The sequence below is a fragment of the Ornithodoros turicata genome, unplaced genomic scaffold (genome assembly GCF_037126465.1).
Source record: "Ornithodoros turicata isolate Travis unplaced genomic scaffold, ASM3712646v1 Chromosome88, whole genome shotgun sequence".
In the NCBI taxonomy this organism is placed as follows: domain Eukaryota; kingdom Metazoa; phylum Arthropoda; class Arachnida; order Ixodida; family Argasidae; genus Ornithodoros; species Ornithodoros turicata.
In genome coordinates this window covers 497,509-515,209 of record NW_026999396.1, presented here as the reverse complement: position 1 = coordinate 515,209, position 17,701 = coordinate 497,509, and the positions used below count along the sequence as shown (strand labels likewise).

General features: G+C 44.4%; 1 protein-coding gene across 1 annotated transcript; it reads right to left on the bottom strand.

The window, feature by feature from the left end:
- Positions 1-346: 346 nt before the first annotated feature.
- LOC135374650 (uncharacterized) lies at positions 347-5,222 on the bottom strand. The gene is made up of 7 exons (XM_064607599.1): positions 4,202-5,222; positions 4,052-4,131; positions 3,731-3,910; positions 3,528-3,613; positions 1,393-1,602; positions 1,193-1,318; positions 347-452 (listed from the first exon to the last, which is right to left on the bottom strand). The coding sequence occupies exons 3-6, from the start codon at positions 3,789-3,791 to the stop codon at positions 1,259-1,261; spliced, it is 417 nt and encodes a 138-aa protein (XP_064463669.1). The 5' UTR covers positions 3,792-3,910; positions 4,052-4,131; positions 4,202-5,222; the 3' UTR covers positions 347-452; positions 1,193-1,258.
- Positions 5,223-17,701: the final 12,479 nt, after the last annotated feature.

Sequence of the window (17,701 nt, the reverse complement as noted above, 5' to 3'; positions counted from 1 at the left end):
GAATATTTATTTTGTTGTCATATAATGGTTTCCAAAGGTAATGAATTCCAAACATTTTACCCTTGGTTTTGTTTCGGAGAGCCCAGCAAGCGCTATCTCAATAAATGTTAATGTGTTAAGTGCCTTCATAGGGTAGATTATGTTAATAATCCAAAGGGTAGCAAAAAAGCAGGAAGGGCTTGTGCTGCTCCGTCACATGCGCAGACCAGCTGCCTGTCAACATAGAGCTCGTAGCTGCGGTGTTTCTCCAGGATGACTGGATGAAGCGGTAGGACGTCGCTTTGAAATTATTGTATTACACAGCATAGCACAAAGAAAGATATGGTAATGAAAGCAGGTGACATTGTGGGTCTCCATTGCTAAATAAAGTTTGAAATAAATAGCACACACCTTAGTGAATAGGGCATCCATGCTATCTCCACAGCGCAGCGCAATTGCAGCAACTGTGTCATCTGAAAGTCATAAAGCGAGCCGGCAATTGGTTTTATATTTACGACTTCAGCATAAATATTGTAAGTGCATATACCATGCTATGCGGTCAGAAAAAGAAAGAGTTCAAGTGTCCCAACACACGAATATGCTTGTGTTCGCTGCCGTGACATGACTGTGTGGGGTAAGATCAATTTGTTTGGCACAGAAAACAAAAGGCGAATATAGATAACGCAGCTGGTACTGGGTAGTGTTGAATGTTTCAGAAACTATGTTGTCAGTAGCTACCATGTCAAAACTCAGACGTACATCAGTATATGCGCTGTGCAAGCTAAGAATACAGCCTAGAATACAGCCATGAAAGACGGTGGGCTAGTTGGTATAGGTAACTCATAATCACAAGCGCACAAACACACGGACGAAGGCCAGAAGACAACACTAGCGCACTGTTCTAGTTGTTCGTCTGCGTGCCTTCGTCCGTGTGTGTTTGTGCGCTTCTGACTATGACTTTTTTTGTGGATGTGCTACCGTGAGCATTATGAGCGTGAACACCGAGCGGAGGGTAAATGACTTCGTGCCCGCCATGCAGAAGGTCGCAAATACATAAAAGTAACATTAAAACACGACATCGCCGCTTTCGACCGATTTCTTGTTCAAATCGTGCGCTGGGCGCCGCCACAAGTCGTGTGCGAGGCCGTTTACCACACACTTGGTGTTCCCTGAATGCTCACGGTAGTACTTATGCAAAACGAATTACGCTTACCTGTATACTGTACAATAGTGATATCCTCTTCACTTTCCTGTTCATTAATGAAGGCTGTTACAGTCGTCAACCCACTCGGGATTGGCATAACCAGTTTCCTCTCTGTATTTCGAACTCCAATAAGGCCTGGAATCAGAGAATACACATTGTTGTAACTGAGGAAAGAGCTCATTGAGGATCCCGTGACAAGGAATACTAACAACTACTATTGTCTGACTCTTGAGGAATGGATAGATGTTTAGCGCCTCCTGGACTGTCAGGGACTTGATATGTTCTTGCCTTGCCTTTGCTGTAACCACCATACTTTCCTTGTAGTGGTCCGTTTCCTCGGGCGCTGATGTTAGTAACCATTCCTGGTGTTGCTGTATGGTGGTGCCATTTTCACCTTCAATTCCAAGGTTGTCCATGTTCTGAAATAAAGTTATGTGCTTCGTGTGAATTAAAATCAGACTGGTGCGAAGTGATCGTATGTGATTTCAATTGGTAACAAGGGAGAACGTATTCAACGATCCTGGAAAGGTCAGCCAGAAGACTGCTTGTTATTTCTTTGAAAAGACGATAGACAAGCAACAGTGTCAGTCGGTGCAATGCAAATGGCAGCATACAAGTGGTACACTAAAAATTCTGGCCTGAAATTGCATCTACAGAATGTCCTGGTAACAACGTCAGAAAGTTGTAATAAAACGTACACTCGGCAAAGGCCCACGGTCCACGACATATAACCTTATTACGCTTTTGTCACATCCTGATATGGATTTATTCCGTCTTTTTAGCTTTATCCTCATGAAATATCACAACACAGCCCCGAAATTTGTCCAGTTCAGCTCGCTCGTTTATGCTACCAGATAGAATCTGCCGACGTCACTCCATTTTGCCACATGCAAGTCTGTGTTCACGACCCAGGTGGCAAGAAAAATATCGTTCTTATGTCTTCCTGCTGTCCTACGCGAGTCTAGTTTAGCGCGCCGTTGCTCTCCGTGCAACGAGAGGAGGCTCTTAACCACAGCCCAGACAACTTCAGGAGGAGATGGTGGGGGAAAAATTACAATTCCGCAATTTCAGTAGAAGTGAATGATAACTGACGGCACAAATAGCTGTACCATACTTCATTGCATGTGGTTATTTATACAAGGTGCCCCGACTAATACTGCCCCAACAGGTTTAAAGGAGCACTAAAGTGACTTTTAGCATGACATTGAATCTAAATTTGCCCTCCAAGAGGAATTTTATCAAGAGGAACCATGCATTCTTTATTGTTATTTCAGTGAGTCACGTAAGCGCTGCACAATCAAATTTACAAAAGCGCCCGGGGAACGCATCCCGCCGCCCCGTCCCACCCATGGGCCCACGCCGGGCCCGCCGGGTTTGCCGGTCCCACGTCCACGTTATTATGTGAAGTCTTCTGCTGTTCCCCAGTGAAAGAGCAGAGGGCATTGCGAAGGGGACGCCATTCAGAGGCACGCGCCCCCATTTAACCAGCGTACCTCGTTCTTCGCAGCTACTGATTTTATGCATTGCAGAACACTCCGAAGCAACACAACAAAAATGGGGGGTTACTTTAGCGAAGACAGGACGCTTTACGTGAACCAACACTGCAGGGCAGAGTAATATTACCAGTCGCCTGTCCCAATTTATCTGTAGATGTCATTTGCACAGATGAGTGAATTCACTATTTTACAGGCGCATGTGAAGGCTCCCTGGGTACCGCGACGATGTACGTTCTTGTATATCGCGCGCTTTCTTTGTCAGCAGGAAAAAACTCCAACCGGGGGCGTACATAGACGGAAACGGTCGCGATGGCGGTTTCTCAACACTATCTACAACTTTCCAATCTACACCTTAGCTTTACAGTGAAAATTTTCAAAGTTTGCAAGTTAGTTATGCGCAATGAGAATATCAGGGGGTTCGGAAACACAACTTGCGTTTACACCCAGCTGTTTTCATTTACATGGAGCGCATTGTCTTTTTTTAAACCACTTGTGCGCGTTGGTTTGGACACCCTGTATATAACACGATGGGAATGAGAGGGTTTGTACACACACATATGCGGGATACTTAGCGCACAATCTTTAGTGCTGTCCCATCTTCTCCTTTTCTGCAGGGATTGGTCTTCTACTTATGCTTTTCGCGAATGTTCCTCACACCCTCCTCACTTGGATCGAGCTTCGCTCTTTCATTTTTGAATTTTCGCCTCAGGTTCTCTTTCCACAATTGCTAAGATAAACAAAGTTTCGCGAGATAGCATAAGTAAAGTAAGTAACTTCTACAGCAGTCAGAAGTATCCATCTGACAGCGTCCTATTAAATGTCTCCTCAGTAAGGAACAACAAACGTACCCCTCCAGTTCCAATAGTATCCACCAAGTGGGGGTACTTCAACAAAAGTAGATCAAGCGCCCTGTCGTGCGCATGGAGACGGAAACCTGAACAGAAAAAGGCGTTTTTTAATGTAAAAAGATACAAGCAAAATAAATCCTAATGCTGATAGCATACGAGTAGCATACTTAGCAGCGGTGGCAGACTAAGCTGCCGTGGCTTACCATGCAATTTTGGCACACGCTTGAAGCAGCTCTGAAACGATGTGGCGTCTTGCTTTCCCATTTATGGGAGTACCCTTTGACAAGACACTTTCTTGGTTACCAAAGCCGGGAAGGACGAATTTTTTATAATCACCCGGGTCCTGCAGTGGCGTGTGCGCTGTCTCGAGGGAAGCTACAAGCCTGAAAAATGTCAACACTTGGTACTCAAAACAATAAAACTGCCGGAAGTAAGCTTTGTTCTGATACTTAGACAAAAGTTGCAACACTTTGCCATATAACCATGCAGTAATTGGTGCATAGGCTTCAGAAATAGTGCTTTACTGTCGGCCCGGGACCATCAGAGGTGCTGCGTCTTCAAAATCTTGCGTGCTGCTCTTCTGACGTGGCCTTCGAGTAATATGCTACAATGATGAAACCTCAAAACAATATAAACTAAAAGAGCCACATTATGAAACGAATTCCAAAATTTACCGTGGTGGCGGTAGTGATCCGGGATTTGTGAGCAATCTTGATTTTTGCAGCTTTTGGTATCACTTCGTCCGGCTCAAGATCAATGAAATCTTGCAGATCCTGGTGAAACACCTGTGCAAAATGAGGCGGCATGTATAATGCAACAAGAAGAGCAGGAGTCATCCTGTTCACACTCTTGGTGTTTCTTTACAATATTTTCACTAAGCTACAGAGTAGACTGTTGAGAGACTAAAAGGAAAGCAAGGCGCACAGAAGCACAGCATTCTAGCCCGCCATACTCGTTACCATGAACCTGCATGCATGATGCAGAGGAGATGTTAGACAGAGGACGACGAAGCAGATGCCAGGTGGGAAAAAAACACACTGGACCCGTCGTCCTGTTACCTGCTTCGTCGTCCTCAGACTGAAATTAACGTTGCCCGTTACAAGCTTATACCAGTGTGAATGCATCATTTACCTGCCTCCAGGTAAGCTGGTCTTCCTACATGCTTTAACTTGCAGTACTGTCCTGCTGAAGGAGTCTCTACTTCACCATTTCTCATACTAGTCTTCATATATTTCTATTTCGTCACTGTTCTCTGGCTACAGCATACCCGTCCAGCGACATGTGCGGTCCGAAACATCTCAACGTGCCAAATACTGAATCAAAACTCCCGAAAAAGTCGCCACAGCGTACTAATAGGTAAACTTATCGTCATCAAGCCAGGACTTGCTTCTTATGTCAGTTATCAACCTTCTTCGCCGTGCCGTCGACGATTTTTGAAAGTCGCAGAGTTCGCAATTCCAGTGATAGGCGTCAGTGTGTGGAGTTGGTGGGTGGAAGGGGGAGGGGGCAAAACCGGAGCTTTGCGCCCCCCCTCCTGTTCTGACGTTCCTGACTGTGCCTGTGACTGTGCCGGTACCAAAGTATGCGAGTCCCTGTGTCTATTGAAGTTCAAGTTAACATGTGGAACTTTCACTAATTGTTTATTAGTTAATTATGAAACTCAACAAATTATGTTGTAACTTTACAACCTATGTTGTAATCTTCAGAGGTCAATACATATACCTGCACAAAATGCTATGCAAGAGCTTGGGCTTCTGTCAAGTCCCTCTTTCGCAATTTCGTTTCCGTATACATCAGTGAGGAAGGCTGGATATGTAGTCTCGAGGGCTGCGCACAAAGTTTCAAGCGTTATGCTTCCTTCAGTAAACATGCAAGGAGACACCACAAGCATTTCTTCACTGGCACTGAACAACAAGATTTTGCGGTCGTCCGTTTTTGCAGGACTACGCTGACAGCGATTATTCAGGCGACATCGAGGAAGAGATTCGGAATGAAAGACACTCTGACGAAGAACCAAGCATGTGGAGCGCTGTTGATCAATTATCCTTTCTCCTGCTCAAGTGGAAAGAAGCCCGGCAAATTCCAGACTCCACAATCAGTGAGATATCGGAAGATTTGGTTGAATGGTTATTTAGATACAAAAATGAAATTTCGGAAGTCAGTGAAAACTCAATGTGGATCATTTATAGCAGGCGTGAAAGAGAGAACCACTGGAAACGAAGCTTGGGGTTTGTAGAACCATCCACTGTCAGGCTGCCGCAGATACCAGGCGCATGCGAAGCAGATAGCTATGCATATGTTCCCATTCTTGAACTGATCCAGTTGATTTCCAGAGTTCGCGATGTATGCTATGAAAGTCACGACATGTCGGAGCCACTTCTGTGATGAGGAGCTTTTCAAACAACACAGGGTATTTGGAAAGGACGCACAAAGCCCCGAAATTGTGATACAATTGTATTTTGACCAGTTCGAAGTGTCTAATCCTATAGGCACTAAAAGAGGAAAGCACAAGTTTCTCGCTGGTTGCGTGAGACTGCTTGGGAAATGTGTTGAGCAGCGCTAAAAATGTCAGACAAGCACTTAGTTCACTTGGCCAAGTCTAAGAAGGGCGTACGCTGATGTTTGGTGAGTGGCGCCACCACGGAGCCTAGCCCCCAGTCCCAAGGTGTTATCCGTACCGTGCCGAGGGGATGAAAGGCGAAGGCTCCACTCTAAGAAAAAAAGGAGTACTTTTACTCCTTTCGGGAGTAAATGCACGGGAGTAAATGAATGTCACAGAGTGAAGACCGCATTTCACGCGCTGTTGTAAGAGTCCCAGGTACATAATTGGTGCGCATGCATGAAGATACTTTGAAGCAAATCGTCAACCGTGATATATCGAGTGATATAAAATCTTGCCCCATACTAGGGCACAATTTGCGAAGAAAGCTGCGCTAACTGTTCCTTACTCTGTGTGGCTGGAAAATTGCTACGTTGTGTGAGTTATACAGCCTTATGTCGTTCAAATTGACCAAGCGCACATATTTACGTAGACTTTTGCATTCAGGAGACCATTCGCGAAGTTTAGTGACAATTTTCAGTCCTGGGGAGTAAACGTCGGGACTAAATGTTGGGTTAGGGGACTAAAATGGGGAGTAATTGCAGACTAGGGGAGTAGAAGCTGCAATTACTCCCCATTTTACTCCTTTTTTTCTTAGAGTGTAGAAGCCTTGAACGGTGGCAGTCGGGGTCTTGGTCAAGCCCTGGCTGATGGGTTGTCAAACTCCGGGACCTTCCCTTATGTATGAGCATGAAATACGGGTGGCTTTTTTGGCATACTCATTGATCAAACCTACATGCTTCATATTCTTCTTCTACTGAGATCGTGGCCGCAAAGCGTCCACGGACCGAAGCCTTAAGGACAGTAACAAAACAGTTCACTTCAAAATGCATTGTATTTTCTTCTTCAGATACAGAGAAAGAGAAAAGCACACCACTGGGAAAGATGTCACCCTTTTTTCATTGAGAAAGCAGTGGCATCACTGTCTAAGAACATTACTGAAATCGAACGCATCAGATCTGGCGACCTTCTCGTAAAATGCACCAACGAAATAGACTGTGAACGCATTCTAAACACACATGAGATGATGGGTAAAAAGTTTCAGCTTCCTCTCACAAAACACTGAACACTTGCAGGGGCGTCATCGCAGTATCAGAACTGATTGACGTGCCTGTGGAAGAAATCCTAGAAAACTTAAAGGACCAGGATGTCATCGACGTGAGAAAAATTAAAATCCGCAAGAATGGTGAATATATCACCACCAGGAACATTGCATTGACTTTTGATAAGCCCAACTTACCTGACAAGTTAAAAGTAGAGTATCTCTCGGCAGATGTGCGGCCATACCCAGTAAACCAACAACGACCTGTGGACGTCCCCAGAACGTTCAGCACCGGACATTAGAAACGTCCTTCGGACATCCCTTATCATCTCTGGGACGTCTGTGGGACTACCGGTAAAGTGCCAAAGTCACATCCCAGGATATCCTCAAAACGTCCTTATAACGTTCCGAACTACATTTCACGGACCTGAAATGGATATTTCTCCCATACTGTGTTTTCTTTCATGGCGTGCCCCTAATGCTGATAAAATGACAGAGATACAGGCATCTGGTGGACAGACTTGCTGAAATGTTAAACAAGCCTGAGCAATGGGTAAACACTATACAAGACAGCTGTCCTGTGCAGTCTTCAATGTTCACCAACTGCTCAGGCATGTTTATCATAGATTGTCCACTAGCTTGCCTGTACGTCAGTTCATCGGTTTGTTCTACTCAACTCTGTTTGCACATCAGTTTGCCTATCTGCAGCACAGGCAAGCAACATAACATAGCAAGACTCCAAAAGTTATTTATTTTATGCTGCGCAATACGAAAACAGTTTCATTCTTGATATTGTACTTCAAAATTTTTCACTTTGACTTGACTTAGTCACACACCGTTGCCTGGTTCTCTTGATTTAATGTTGAGACACATATTCAGCTCTCGATTCTTTTGATGCAGATTATTTGGCATCTCTTGATACTGCACTTAAAAATGTTTCAGTCTTGGCTTGACTTAGTCGCACTGTCACACACATTTATCTGGTTGATGTTGGAACACATCTTCGGCACCTCTTGATATTGCACCTAAAAATGTTTCTCTCTTGACTTAACTTAGTCGCACTGTCGCACACAGTTCCCTGGTTCTCGATTTAATGGCGAGATGCAGCGGTTCTTGATTCCTTTGATGCACGTTCTTTGCCGTGGCGTAGCCGCCTTTTTATCGCAGTGTCCACTTCAAACATAATAGTGTCACAAAGTTTTCTGTTTCGCTTAATGGCATATTGGGTCAGATGCAAGATGAGACCACACATAAAGCTCACTGCATAGTCATTGTACAGCTCGTGCTCGTTGCCCGCAACGTCACGCTCCTCAGCGCCCTGGAAACATACGATTTTAGTATGTCACACCAACCTGCCCAAGTTTTAACCTGATTTCATATGAAACATACACACAGGCTACTTCAAAATCTTCCTCTTGTGCGACGGCCATAATCCACACAAACAACACGTTGAGTACTGGCTACGTTTCGGGCCTCACAGAACAGCACTGCATATGTGAGGCCGAGCCAAGGGGTTCACCATACTGAAATGCCAACAGCTATAATACCCTCTGCTAGAACTAGCCAGATCCGCATGCTCACCTATCCACGTCACAACTGACTATTGGCTTTGCTTACTGAAAAAAAACTTAAGCACTGGCAAAGTGGCGTTCATTATGACAGCCGAATAAGTGGAAAGAAAGGACTCGACTTGCCATAAAATTCGGCGGTGCAGTGAGAGTGGCGCAAGTGATCTTTCTCCGCATCTGTAAAACATGGCAACTCTCAGATCAATTCTCATAACACTCCTGTGTATGCTAGTTAATCGGGCATAAATGATGTCTGGAGTCAATGATAGAAAAAGCGCAAGCCGACTGTACTACGACACCTGTACCCGAATGTATTGTTATCACCAAAAAGGAGAAATTCACATCAGTGACAATGCTGCTTTACGTGAAGATAATTTGGTCTTACCAACAGTCGGCAGCCCTGTTCATCTCGAAGCTGTAACACAGGACAGAAACGACGAGTGGTAAGAACTTACTGCTTTTTCACTCGTCGTCCTTGTCCTGTGTTACTGCTTTGAGATGAGCCGTCAGCACCAACTACCCACATTGCTACTTTAGTATCTGCAATCCTGTTTCGTGCAAAAAGTACAGTTTACAACAGCCAGAAAGGAGTGCTGCTGTTCCTACCTGATTCTGAAGGACACCTCGTGGCAGATGAGACTGGATACATTCTTGCCTCATCCGAGGACAAAATTACATAAACGTGGTGCATATTGAAGCGATAAACTTGGAATTCAGTTTCAGTGAGAAAACCTGTAGAAAAACATTTCGTAAAAGTACACGTAAATGTTTTCCTGCAACAATCATATGCCACATACCTCACTTCAGTCGCTGGCCCTTGTTCTGCATGAGTCATAAGCATCCTGTAAGTCTCCTCCATTTGTATGACAAACTGCCAGCTACATGACAATTCATAACAAAGTCAATTCAAGCACTAGGAGGCTACACAAAGTTCAGATAAATAATAGTAACCGCATGGGAGAGAAGCATGAGCAGGAGGGCATGGAGTTTACCCAACAGGTAGCCTGGAATTTACGATATTTTAAACAATAGTAATAACGGGGAGTAGAACCACACATTGAGATAAATGTACATAAATGTCGAATCACTACTACTTACCAGCGTAATTGCAGTCCTGCGCATCGCTTGTAGTTTTTTCCGATTGAGCTGGTGCAGAAGTTGTAACACAAGCAGTTGCACATAATGCAGTGCCTGACGACGGATATTCTAAATATTCCCGTTTTTGCCCGTTTTGAAGAGTTGAAAGACGAAAACTGCGACCCGACGGAGGGGAAGTACGGAGACCGAACTCCACTGAAAAACGACGTCCCAATTTATCGAGTCAATTGTTGGCCGCCGCGCGGCGCTCGCGTTCCCTCCGGTACTCGCTCCGCGAAATCGCCTGCACGGCAATGCGCCGTTTGTGCTCGAATACTCCACTAAAAAGCGTTCAAAACGAATGTTTGTTTGATAAGCATAAACAACGGTGTCTCCAGTAACGAGTTAATATTTTCTGGTCAGCTACAATTATTTTTTCTTTTCTTTTTTTTCGGTTTCTGCTACCTCGTTTTTATCTCATAGATGGAACGTACCTGTCCGATAAAAATTGAATCGGAAATAAGAAGAAAAAAAAAACGAAACTTTAATACGTAAGACAAACGTCTGACATTGCGAAAGGTGCAGTGTCGAATGCCTCCGACGGAATCCTCTGTCGCTTCTCCCCGGCCGTCTCGGGTATCGTGCCCTTCTCCCTGAGGTGCGCGCGTACTTTGACCGCTGCGCTAACACGCTAATATACCAAACAGGAAGCAAAAGTTGTTCCGAAAAGCCACGCATTTGAGTGGTATGGAGGAAAGAAAGTCAGGAGGGAAGAAAGAAAGTTAGAAGCTGTGTAATCGAAAGTCGCCGGATGCGATCTTTCCGGAATCGCGCGTTATGTGGGTCGTTGCATAAGCTGGGACTGAGAAAGTTTTATCTCCATACGTGTCAAGCAGTTAAGAGACCTTTGTGTGTGTGAGTGGGGGCAAGGAGGGGCGGGACACTCTGATGATGGGACACGGTGCGGTTTCGAAGGTTCTGGCACTTAGTTTCTTATATCTTGTCATGCATGCCAATCGCTCGCTTTTTGCGAACTGCAAAATAAAGTCGGGATCTAGTCTCGAATTTATGTTGACGAACACTGAAATCTTGAACAACACTTCTACATTATACACTATCGCTTTGGTGTTCAGTTTCAAGTTACTTCTGTACAAGCATATGCTTCTCAAAGCGTTGCACCGGATATTTTACCACCACCACAAAAAAAAGGAACAATACACTGCAACACCACCAATACATACCTGCGAGAAAAGCTAAAAAGCCCTAATTCCAGTAGATATGGGATTTACCCCCCTTCCCCCCCGGTACACCAAGATGAAAATCGTCTTCGAGAAACAGGAAGTGCATGCACTGAATCCTGTACCGCGCGTGTGCAAAACCTGCGACAGACGTGCGTTCTGGTACCTTTGTGTATTCGTGTATGGTGGCATGCGAAATATGTAACTCTCTATCCCAGCGGCTGCATCACAATTACGACAGAATGCTCCTGTTTCCCAAAGCGTTGTGCATACGCGACAAAGCTCTCGTGCAACAGCTAGAATGCAAATGCGGATTAACCAGCCCAATGACATATCATTACCCTACACTGCGAGGTGTTCCCGGGAACTAATACTGATCAGTGCAAACCATTATCAATGTACATTTCGTGGTCGTGCGTTGGCGGTGATGTAAATACGCGTACCATCCTGTACGATGTCGGATAACAACCTTTGTGCTCTTCGGGTGTCGTGTTTTATCGCAAAAAAAAAAAGAGAGAGAATAGCTTCTTGACTGCGAGAGCACCACGCTTACGGAGACATTCAAGCCGTCCAGCCAACGCGGAGCCCCCTTCACGGCGGCTTCCCCGCATTCTGAAATAAAAGCTTCTCGCTTTGCACTAACAAAAACTGTAGGCGAAAAATTCACGGAGAGATCGTTCCTTGATACACGATAAGCGTGTTTACTTATCAAAACATTTTTTTCTGCTTCCACTGGACACACAAGTACATCTGAAAGAGTGCATTACAGCAACCTTATTTCAGAGGAGCAAGTACTTGACGGAGCGCGAGCGCCGCGCCACGGCAACAACTTGACTCGAGGAATCGAGACCACGCTTTCTCAACGGCGGCTCGCCGGAGTTCGTTCTCCTTACTTCTCCTCCGTGCAGACGACCAACCGCAACGACATTTCAAAACACGTACTTATGCAGATGGCGCTCGGTCTTGCTCCTCGTGTCGACGACGAGCCCATTAAAGTTTCGGTTTCAAACTCAAGTGAAAATTGTGCAAAGTTCGATTTCGGCACTCTGCGCGAATGTTTCTGGTATATTGACCCAACAAACAGTTGGAAACACTTGGCCATCAAGTGGAAGCACTTTACTCTGAACCAGAAACGGTTTATTCCACCTCAAACCGCTTTGGCATACAAATGGAACCACTTCGGATTCCAGTTCAGATTTTCACCTGGGGGAGATCACCCAGCGTAACCACCATTGTGATCTTTAAGGTTGTTACATATATTTTTACTGTGCGTCTGTCAATATGTTTTCACCGTCTTTGTGCGACCTGACAGGGCTGTAGCGCCATGTACAACATCGAACACACATATGTGGCGTCTAGAACTCTGTGAATTCAAAGCAGTAGTAGTAAGCAATTATTTTAGTAAGCGGGGTTTGTGCTGGCCCACCGTTTCATGCTTGCACTATCTTTGCAGCAGTTGGCAGGCGGGTAGTTTCACAGTCAAAATGTTTCCCTCAACTCAGCGCAAGGCATTTCAACATTATTAATTGCTATCACGGATTGTGGAACTACAGCCCATATACTAAGTAATCACGCCCGAGCTGGAGGACGACAAGCTTCGTGAGATTGAATACCAAAGTTTTAGCGTGATTACATTTCCAACGAGCCCAAGTATTATACAGGCTGTTTATTTTGATGTTTTGCAGAATTTTTATAAAAAAAGCTATGAGCGCAGCACAGATGTCATTTTTGCAATCGAATTATAGGACCAGGCGGACATCCTCTCGAAGAATGTATAAAACTACAAGTTGACTAAGTACATAAAATTCATTAATTAACTCTTTAATTAGGGGATTTTGGGCAAAAGCGCAATAGCAGAATGAGAGACTATGCTTGTTAAAAGCCATTCCGCGTCTAGCAAATCCTGAAACACGCACGTGCGTTAAAATATCCATCCCTGAATTTTCACACGAAACCGCAGTGACTGGGAACGCAGAGAGCACAGCGCTCAGTTCATGTCAGGGGCCACGTGATTTGGAGCGATAGAGATGATTCGAGTTGGCCGATATGCTGACCAGATAAACCGCTTTCCGGCCCTCATAAGCCTTCGTCGGCTTAGATGATGCGGTCTGAGGCGCGGTTCTTTGTTTTGCTCATTTTGCATACCAAAATCCAGCGATGAATATTTCACGGCACGCGCTCTTTTCTGGATTTTCAAAACATAGAATGGCTTTGAACGAGGATCGACTCCTATTCTGCTATCTCGCTTTTGTCCAAAATTCCCAAATTAAAGAGTTAATTAATGAATTTTAGGTATTAAATCATCTTGTGTTGATATACTCTCTTCCAGATGATGTCCGCAAGACCGTATAACTCAATTGCAAACACGGCATCTGTGCTGCTCTCACAGCCTTTTAGAAAATGCTGTAAAGGAGAAAAATAAAGGCCCTGTATTTTTGTTAGATCAACAAGCAGATCATTGCAAACTTCGGACACAGAAACAATGGACAAAAAGCCGGGGACATCTGGTCACTTGACCTATATAGGTGCACTTTATCAGAGTACGAGACTTTTGTGTAGTGAAGCATGAAATATGTGTGTTTCTACATTCCAAAAGTAATTCGCTCTCATTCAATTCAGGTAAGCTTGGGCCATGCATCGCAATGTTGGTTTCGTGAACAGATGATATGAACAATGATATGAGGAACAGGTTTCGTGAAATATTGGTTGTTTGATGTGTTACCTGCCATGTGCGCTTCAATAATGATTTCATACTTTTTTGTTCGATGCTCAAAATCACCATGGACCTGCCTTTCCAACATACTGTTCAAAACTGTGTTATGTGCTATGAAGCTGCAATAGTTTCAGCACAAAAATATGCATGCATTTCAATTTAAATTTGACATCCAGGTAGGATGTTGTCAGGAAGTCCCAATGACATACTGCTCGGACATCCCACTGGATAAAATTCGGACATTTTTAAAGATATCTTATTAGATATCTATTATATTAAAGACATTTTTAGGACATCCATGATGGACCAGGACCTCAGTATCATGCGAGGATGTCCTTAGAGGGTCGCGGGTTTGCTGGGCATGGAAACGCTGCTTTATAGTCAAACCACATGCCTGCTGTGTATCTGACAAAGCCAGCGCACACAGCATGCATATAGTCAACCACAAAGCTGCCAGGAAATGCGAAAAAAGACAACACAAATAGTATGTTTACACCTTTTACGCCAAATTTTGGCTCACACGTTTCTTCAGCAACAGATGCATTTCTTCGAAAGGATGCGTCGGTACAAAACAGGCTTCTGTTGGTAATGAGCAGAATTTACGCGTGCATGGCCATTCCCTTTACTCAAAACATCACCAGCATGGTGGCACCACGCGCACCCGTATTCTCCATTGAACTGCGTCATGTTCATCACCATTGCCCTAGCCACAGTGTCCACGCAACAGGGTCCTCGAAATACTCTCGTCGTGCGTTCTGCACCACAGTTATCAGTCCAGGTCACACCGGATGTAGAAAGTTCATTCATTACTTTACTTTCATTACTTTCACGACGGGTCTCAAGAACACATTTATGTCAGGCTTTTTCTTGCGAAACCAAAGGCCTCCAAGTAACATGTGCTTCAACCTTTCGTTCTGTGGGAGTTCGTTCACCTGAAGCTGCAGGGGCCAAACACTGTACGACGATGACTTAAAGAGCTGCACACCATCTGTGCCCCATGTAATGGAAAGGCCACTTTTATGCATAGGGAAGCTCTGGTACGCTGCGCTAGTTGTCATATCTCCAACGTCAAGTGACAGGCATGTTCGCTTCGAAAAATGCAGCTCTTGGTGCTGGAGGAGGTCCGTGAACTGGTCCTTTAGGTTCAACGTAATAAAAAATGAGTCTGTGTCTGTTAGAATTTTTAAATCATTGGATGTCTGACAGTTAGGACATGTTGCTTCGTTGCTGACATCTTCACCAAGGTAGAACATGCAGCTTGGGCAGTAATAGTGCATTACTTTACATCCTTTATCTGCTGCGAACTCCTTGAAGAACCTGTACTTCGACGTTGGAAGTGCCGTGTCATTTAGCAGATGTAGCTCCACCAACTTGAGCAAGGATTCTGTTGCCTCTTTTCTTGAGTGATGGCGTAGGCAGTGACCCATAATCAAAAGCAGGCTTTCCCCTTTTGTTAGTCTGCAGCCAGCATACAGCACGTGATCCTGCACTCACACGAACAAGAGTCACATCAAACGTATGTTACCAGTAATTCTAGCAACTGGTTTCAATCCTTGCACTTCATTAAGCTGTAATAAAGACATAATATACTCCTTATCTCGAGCATTATGTGTGTATAACCCTTCAGCAGCACTCTGATGTCTATCAGGTTGCCATTATTGAAACAGCAAGAAATATACCTTGTCAACACGCAGGCAGCAGCACAGGCATCTTAATTGCTAGCTAACACTCATAGCATTGTACTAAGACTGGACAAGCTGTATGACATGACTGACACGTGTCCGTGTGAAGAAACTTAGCTGCCTACAACTGCTCATGATTATGAATGATTCCTTTCCTTCTTGTTATTTTGGTGTTGCGGGCAATCTGAGTGACGGAGGGGCTCTTCATGTTGTCAGACGTAGCTCTGGTGCCGGTGTTGCTACTACACCTAACAATAACCTAGAAATGGTCTAGGTATCCGCCAAGACCTTTTCCTCGTATATCTAGTTCTATGTTATCTCCTACTTCTGTTCCTCCTCAGGCACCACTCTACCCTGCCGTAAACAGCAAGTGTAGGCTGCCTCGAATACCCAACGTTATACTACACTGTGCTAGCAAAGAACTACCAGAGATATGCAAATTTACTCTGCTTTAGCTCCCAGAGCTACGCCACAAATTTCATGAAAATGAGCATACCAGATCATTTCTTTCCACTGGCTCCTCCTGCATTTCCTCATCATGTACAGTAAGATGTCGTCCTCACTTCCAGAGGTAGAAGGTACATCTACGGAACACAAGCTTTCTGTGTCATGGTCATGGCTGTCGGCTTCCAGCAGTGAAATTTCATCCACCTATGCCCAAAAAAAGGAAAAAAGAAAACGAAAATGCACGTTAAGTCCAGTCAACTAACAAAAAGAAAAAGAAAAGAACTCGCTTCGCGTAACCGCCATTAGTTGAAAGCACTAAAAGTTGAGCCTGCTGTATTTTCATGCACATGTATACAACTAATTAAATCATTAGCGTACAGCATTAACGTGTGAGTAATGAAGTAGTGAGCACGCATCCTCATTGTGCAGCAGAGCGTCGTCTTCGTCGTAAGGTGTCTCGCATATTTCACGTGCATCCTCTTTTACGTTCTCAGCATGAGTAATGCCAATGATCTTCATCACTTTCATCGTCAGATTCAATGGAGAACTATATATCCTCGAAGTCGTTGGGCTCATCATTCCTTGAATCCGTGCTGTCAGAGTCATCTTGCGCGTCTTGCCGCGCCGAACGCGCTCGTTTCATTTTGCCTTACTTTAGTTCTTGCTGGTATCGGCTCACTATCGTCCCACAAAAACTTTCTGTATCTGCGTGATTATTCTCACAAAGATTCGAGAAAAGGCGCATGAACAGTTGTTGTACACCGGCGCTTAACGAATTGGCTTCAGTTGGAATGGAAAGAAGTACGGCGTACGGCAGCATCGAAACCAAGAGAAACCGCCAGAATATAATTAAAACACTGGTAACGTCATGACTTATATTTATTAGCCTTATTATAATGGTATTAAATGGGATCACTATCTTTCATGCGATACGCAGGGGTGGATTTAATGGTCTGATATGGGGGGGGGGTCCTAAAGAAATTTCGTGCTTTGCGGCGCAGCATCGTCCAGGAGATAGGGTTTTTACATAGGGAACACGACCGTATGGGAGGGGGGTCGCCCCCCCCCCTAAATTCTCCACTGGCGATACGTTGAACTTGCTGCGAAGAAAATTGGCTTAGCTAAAGTCGTAGTTGTTCTGACTGCCACTTCTCGATCCGATAGTCACAGACTCCGCGCCATGTTTTGAACGGTTACCGCTGTCGTTCCTATTCCCGTTTTCTGTTTTCGTTCTATGTGTGTAGGTAGCCCCACTGTCTGCTTTGTCATGACTCACATTCTACCCTTACAAATATGGCTTTTGTTTCCATTCTACAGAACTTAGTCAACAGAGAGAACAGACATTCAGTAGACTTTCTACTAGCCTTGTGTTTACCTGACATATTGATTTTATGTTGACTTATGGAACTTTAAGTCTTGTTGACAATTACACAGGAAGGTAACAGGTCTTTCTGTAGCCTCTCCATATACTTTACACAAATTTCGTGTGACCTTCATGTGTAAGTCTTGTTATATGTGATCTCAATTTCTCTGTTGACTTTGTTGTGACTCAGCTATCAATGGGTCGGCGTCACTCACAAAACTACCTTCGTTCTTTTTTTAAAAGGCTTGGCGACCGTTACGTGAGGCACTCGGTATATTCTTCTTAATCGAGGAAGATACATGATTTACTGAAGCAAGATTAACGCCATCCCCGTATGATGTGAAGACTTTTTGTGAACTTTCTGTGACTTGAGCGAAATTTCTCCGTTCTATTGTTCACTCAATCGCAACAGGCATAAAATACACGAAATGAAGTACTGCAAAAC

Excerpts from the sequence above, each read along its gene's own strand:
- LOC135374650 (XM_064607599.1), bottom strand. The coding sequence starts at position 3,791 with ATGGGAAAGCAAGACGCCACATCGTTTCAGAGCTGCTTCAAGCGTGTG. Across the intron at positions 3,614-3,730 it reads GCGTGTGCCAAAATTGCATG|GTTTCCGTCTCCATGCGCAC; the intron begins GTAAGCCACGGC and ends TTTTCTGTTCAG. Across the intron at positions 1,319-1,392 it reads AGAGTCAGACAATAGTAGTT|GCCTTATTGGAGTTCGAAAT; the intron begins GTTAGTATTCCT and ends CTCTGATTCCAG.